At 45.8% G+C, this 6,000-nt stretch overlaps 1 protein-coding gene across 3 annotated transcripts in view; it reads right to left on the reverse strand.

Moving 5' to 3' along the window:
* Dennd1b (DENN domain containing 1B) overlaps positions 1-5,608 on the reverse strand; it is a 227,737-nt gene extending 222,129 nt beyond the window's left edge. For 2 of the 3 annotated variants that reach the window (XM_055624574.1, XM_055624573.1), the window contains exons 1-2: positions 5,495-5,608; positions 3,421-3,485 (exon numbers count right to left, since the gene is read on the reverse strand). In XM_055624574.1, the coding sequence (XP_055480549.1) occupies positions 3,421-3,485; positions 5,495-5,511 (82 nt within the window). In that variant the 5' untranslated portion in view covers positions 5,512-5,608. Of the gene's footprint in view, positions 1-3,420; positions 3,486-5,494 lie in introns of those variants that run through there. The other variant, XM_055624576.1, reaches the window with a different exon arrangement.
* Between the last annotated feature and the right edge of the window lie 392 nt (positions 5,609-6,000).

Consider the following 6,000-nt stretch of genomic DNA (forward strand, 5'->3'; position numbering starts at 1 on the left):
ATAGCCATGACAACTCTGACCACTGAGAGTCAACAAGACATTTTCTGAGAGATTTTAGCAATGAAAATTTCTGGCTCTAAAGAAAGAGTCATGAAAGCCAAAGCCTCCTTCTCCACCTGCAGGCTTATTCAAGAAAGCAGGCTTCCAAGGTCCACTGATAGCCATCTTGAAACCACAAGATATCTAAGCCTTGGAATGACAGTACTTGTAATTTCATAATAAGAGCTGCTGACTCACCCAATGGCATTCCTCTTTTACAGACTGTCAAATGGATGTCCTTAGTCTCAGGGCCATTTGTAAAACCATCCTAATTTACATGGCTTACTCTCCAAGTCTATCATAGTGATAGAACTAACTCCCAGACAAACCAAAATACAACCCAGAGTCTTTTTTAAACAGACAAATCTTGACAGTTAAAAAGAAATATTCTAACACTTCTCAAAGAACTTCCACATATTCTTCTTTATATGGTCACCAATAAAAGGTAATTAATAAAATATTATAGACACATCAAACTCTCAAGTTGGCATAAAGTTTTACTTTAGAACCCACTTAGTTTATAGGCACCATGACTTCTTTACAACACAAAAGATCATAGCTTCATAGAATCTAAAATATTCACGACAGCTATATAATTTAAAGAATCACTAAAGGAGGAAAAGGTGAAGTTTTTGATGTGATTGAATTTAGCTTTAAAAACATCTTTAAGCCAGGTGTAGTGGCACAGCCCAATCCCAGCACTCAAGAAGCTAGAGTACAATGATCCCAAGTCTGAGGCCAGCCTGAACGCCAGCAGTGAGAAACAAACAAGCAAACAAACAGAACAAACAAAAACCAGTTTTAGATCTGTAGAATCTGCTGCCAAGTAGTAAGCTAGAATGGACTTGAAGAGCTGAGGCCCCAGCTCAGCGCTTCAGACTTTCATAAAGCGTACACCCATATTAAATTCAATCTCCAACACCAACATGGAGTGGGGGGCTTGGTTTAAGGTAGTCTGAGCTACAGAAATGGTTCAGTGGATAGGGTGCAAATGAGAAGACCTAAGTTCTGGATCCGCAGAACTCAAGTTCAGTGAGACAGTACACATATGTTATCCCAGTGTCAAGGGAAAACAGGAGGTAGGAGCCAAATGCAGTTTGGGAATGTTATGTTGAACAGACACACAAGTGTATAATTAGCTCTTCAGACCCTACTTAAATTTATTTATGGTATGAGTTAACCTTAAAAGAACTGTGACACTGTTACCCTAAGGTGTGAGAAACAGTATCTATCTGATATGTCATACAACAGGATACGTTCTTTTGGGAATCATGGGAGCTTTATCATTGTACAAGTGTAAACCTTAAAATACGTATTTTACAATGTGCATACACAAATTACTTAAAAGTATGTAACTGCTGACTAGTCTTAGGACTATGAGTGTCAAAAGACTTTCCGCCGAGGCTTCAGGATGGCTAACTGGTCTCCACAAACCCCCACACTTCTTGGCCTTGTCATCTAGGGGCTAAGTAGGCTAAGTATGCCACTAACGAACCACGAACTAAAAACACATGTCATGTTCAAAATAAGCAAAAAGAAATCCCCCCTTCTTGGAGACAATCTCCCCCAAACTCAAAGGCCAGCTAGCCTGGTATACACGATAGCTGTGAAAACAAAAAGACCCCATTACAAACAAGGCCGAAGGTAGGGCCAACACCTGAAACTCTCTTCTGACCTCTATGCACAAACCACAGCAAGCACTATGTGTGTTAGCACACACAAACACATACACTAACGTGCACACATATCACATACACAAAGAATGGACTGGCCAGCTTGCAGAGAAGCCGAAATTATTTATCTTGTCCATTTATGATATGTCCAACCTCACCAGACTACAAAAACTGCTAAATACAAATGAAGACGTCTCCGGAAAGCAGTAATTTTACAGCAGCCACAAGGCGAGCTGGCAATAAAAGAAGTTAGTAACAGCTGTACACTGGAATAAAGGGTCATTAAAAGCAGAAGGAGCAAAGGGAGGAAGCAAGAACCATGGAGGCTTTACATGAAGGTCACAGAGTCACTAACACATGCACAGACCAGTTGTTATATGAAGCAGTTTCATACTTTTATGAGATTGCTTTGTGACCTGCAAAACACACATGAACAATGATAAAGCTCTCATGATCCCCAAAAGAACTTAACCTGTTATATGACACATCTGATGAGCACCAGTTCACACACCTTAGGTTAACAGTGTGATAGTTCTTTTACGGTTAACTCATACCGTAAATACACTATAAATTTAAGTAGGGGCTGAAAAACTAATACACACACATGCGTATGTGTTCAGCATAACATTCCCAAACTGCACACAGGATATGGCTATGCCCGGAGAGAGAGACAAGTGAACAAACTTTACCACACAGAGGACAATGGAAATGATTTCGCTAACTCAAAGAGGTTCCTTAGAACCTTGGATTTCTTCTTGCAGGCTGGCAAACTGGATCAGAGCTGTAGTTCCAGGAGACCAGAAACAAAGCACATACAAGTTCTGGAGCCAAGAATGTGTGTGATTTCCTACCTAAAATTAGCCTTGCCTATTTCACCACAGCTGGGCTGGGCTCCTCTATTTTAAGGTGCGCAGAGCCAAATTACCTAAGAGTATGTAATTGCTGACTAGTCTTGGGACTAACAGACTTTCCGCTGAGGCTTCAGGATGGCTAAATGGTCTCCACAAAACCCCACTCTTCATGGCCTTGCCATCGAGGGGGCTAAGTAGGCTAAGTACGCCACTAATGAGCCATGTACTATTCACAGCCATGAAGACATATCATGCACGAAGTAAGCAAAAAGACATGCCCTTCTCCTTTGACTGAGAATCCACTGCCAGATACACACACAGAGGTGACACAAAATGGACACAACTCACAATACTTTAAAATGTAAACATCTGTTTTTCCAGAACATTGTATAAAGCCAACAACAAAAACCTTCCAGTTATGTCATACATGCCCCCCAAATGCTATGCAACTAGAATAAATCCAACAGAAGGGGCTGCTCAGTCTATACACCCCAGGAACATCAGAAGGGACTGGTGAAGGTCCCATTGGTACTATCAGGAGAACTTGCAGCTGACTTTTCAAACACAGATGAAAGAAAATGAAAAGGCATACCTTCTTACCATGAACAAGGGCAATTTTGTCAACAGGGAATAAAAACTGAGCTGTAAGTTGAAATCCAAACTGCACCGATAACACCAATGATTTCTACAACCCTGAAGCAAAGACCTAGCGTCTATTTTATTACTAGCAATTTGAGATACTGGAATAGACACCAGGCGCTATCAGGTTCCTGATGCTATCATACTCCAGCAGAACACAGAATTAACACTTGTTTTGACATACTCGATTACACTAGGAAATAAGAGAACACACATACCTTCATCTTCAGAGGCCTGACATTTCACTTTCAACACCAAGTCAAAAGTTCTTTCTGGATTTTCCCTAAAATGAAAAGAATCTTGTTATATTTACTTTACACAGCAAGTAAGCACTATCTATAAAGCTTCTATACAATGCGGTCTCTGTACACATGGGCTTTTGTGGCCTAAGGACTGAACACAGAGCATGTTCATATAAACAACGCTATCTCCATACTGACTGATTTCTAAACCTGATCCTGCTCCTGCCTCGGTGGACTCTGTGATTTTCCCTGACTAGGTAGCAGAAACATAAACGAAAATGTTTTATCAGCTTGATAAGAATTAAAGTTCAGACTTTGGAGTTCTGCATCTGGGGACAAAGTATTTCACCTGTGAAACTGCTTCCTCGCCTACCATGTACCTGCCTACCTCAGCGTGACTGTGAGGATTCGACATCAAAACAATATGAAAACACAGGATAGAGCAGTACTTTCCACAGCGCCAGGTCAAAACTGGAGAGCCGGGGCACCCCTGCGCTGCCGCAAACCAGCGCAAGCCGTAGGGCTCTCTGCAAAGCAGCTGCTGTGAACACAGAGGACTGAAAACCTGATCCCTGCTGTGCTCCACAGACAGGATGCCTGCACATGCCTTTCCTGAGATGGTCTTTACTACACTCAAACGTGTTTGAAGTAGTGAGCTGTCCACACACTCCATGCTAACAAAACCTAACAAAAATTATTTTCTTTAAATTATCTGTAAGGGATTTGGACAATGACCTCCCCATTAAAACCCCAACCGAGAAGAGAAAATTTGCTTCATTTCCTTTCGAAGTTAATAGTTTGGGGGTTTGTTTTGTGTTGTTCCTAATTTCTTATACATTTGGCCTACTTATTTGTTAAATTTCAAATGGTAAACTGAAATCTACTGAGATACCTACAACAAATAAGACTCTGCTGCTGTAATGTCTCTTTCCATCAGAAGGTGTAAGATTAAGTCTGGGGATGTAGCTCACCATTACATAGCCTCTGCCCTAGAGTGCTCAAAGCCTTGGGTTTGGTCACAGTGGGAGGGGAGGTATGGGGAGCTGGTAAAGTAAAAGGCATCTCAATGCAAAAAAGTAGTGGTGTACATTTCAGCTACTTCTGGGAGGGCTGGCACGCTGGCTTTTTTAACATATGCTTTCTTCAAGATATCCGTGCTACTTCTCACTTCTAAATATTGATTTTATATATACATACGTGTCAGTGTGTGTGTGCGTGTGTATGACATGCATTTAGAACCACAGGGAAAGCCAAGCCATACAAATGTCCACTTCCTCATCCCACCCGCTATTAACTTGTTTCACGGGTATAAAATGGGCTCGGTGATTTTTTTATTATTATTCCCTTATAATGCAATTAATTGTCCAAAAAGTAAGCAAGCTTGTTTTACTCACCCTGCTCTCTACGTCGTGAGCCACTAAAGATTTCTAAATTGTGTAACATTTCTATTTCCATGGGATGTTTAGAATTTGTCTTAGGTAAAAAAACACTCAGTTACACTTTTATACTTCTCTGCAATCCAACGGGCCTTTCAGGGTGGCACAAATATACATAGTGAGTAGAACGGCAAGAAAGGGGGCGGGAAAAAAAAAAGACGGGATCTCTTCCCAAAGTAAAGTTTCAGAAGGAAAAGCAACAAACACCCATCTCTAAGACACCTCGAAGCAGGGCCACCACCGCTATTCAAATTGCTTTTTACCTACACCCTACAAGTAAAATGGCCAATGATGAGGAGCCACCTTAGTGCACAGCCCACTCTGCAAGCGGCGCACAGAGCGGCTGTATAAACAGACGCCGCTTTCCTTTCCTACGGAGGGAAAGCATCCCAGACCACCCTGGAAAACCACCCCAGGGAGCCAGGGCGACCCTAACGCCGGGGTGCGGCTTCCTACCCCCGCTCGCTGAGCCGCCCGGCGCACGGCCGCGCGGCCCGGGGAAGCAGGGTCTCGGGACCGGCAGGCTTTGCGGCCTAGCGCCGAGCGCCGCGCAGCGGGCCGGACCGGGCAGGCCGCACCCGGGGCGGCGGACGCCGGGCCCCGCCGCCGCTCACCTGGTCCTGCGGTCCATGGTCACATGTCGCTGCGGGGCCGCCGTCGCCCCGCGCCCGCACCCCAGCACGCCGCCCGGGACGCGCTGCTCAGAGCGGCGGCCGGTCCGCGGCCTCGCGGGGACAGCACCGCGGCGACGCCGCCCCCGCCCCCGCCCCCGCCTCTCGGTTCCCGCGACCCGGCCGCCGGCGGCTCCGCCACCTCCTGCGAACCAGGAAGTCGGCGGGCGGGGGAAGGGGCGCGCGGGGACGCGCCCTGCGGCGGCACCTGGCCGCGCGGCCCGCGGACGGGACCTGCCCTCCTGCTGTCCTGGGCACTGGCTCCCGCGGCCGCCGTCCTGGAAAAGCGCTTCTCCAGCCCCGGGCGTCCCACACCGCGACTTCCATTCTTTGCAAACCGGGAGCTGGGGTTGCACGCTCCGGCTTCTGCCTCGCTCCCGCTGTGCGTGGCCCGGTTAGTGCTCTCTGGAAGCCAGAGCCGCCTCCTCCTGATTCAGGAATGTTCAGAC

This window comes from Psammomys obesus, unplaced genomic scaffold, assembly GCF_907164565.1.
Source record: "Psammomys obesus unplaced genomic scaffold, mPsaObe1.curated_primary_1811, whole genome shotgun sequence".
NCBI classification, from domain to species: domain Eukaryota; kingdom Metazoa; phylum Chordata; class Mammalia; order Rodentia; family Muridae; genus Psammomys; species Psammomys obesus.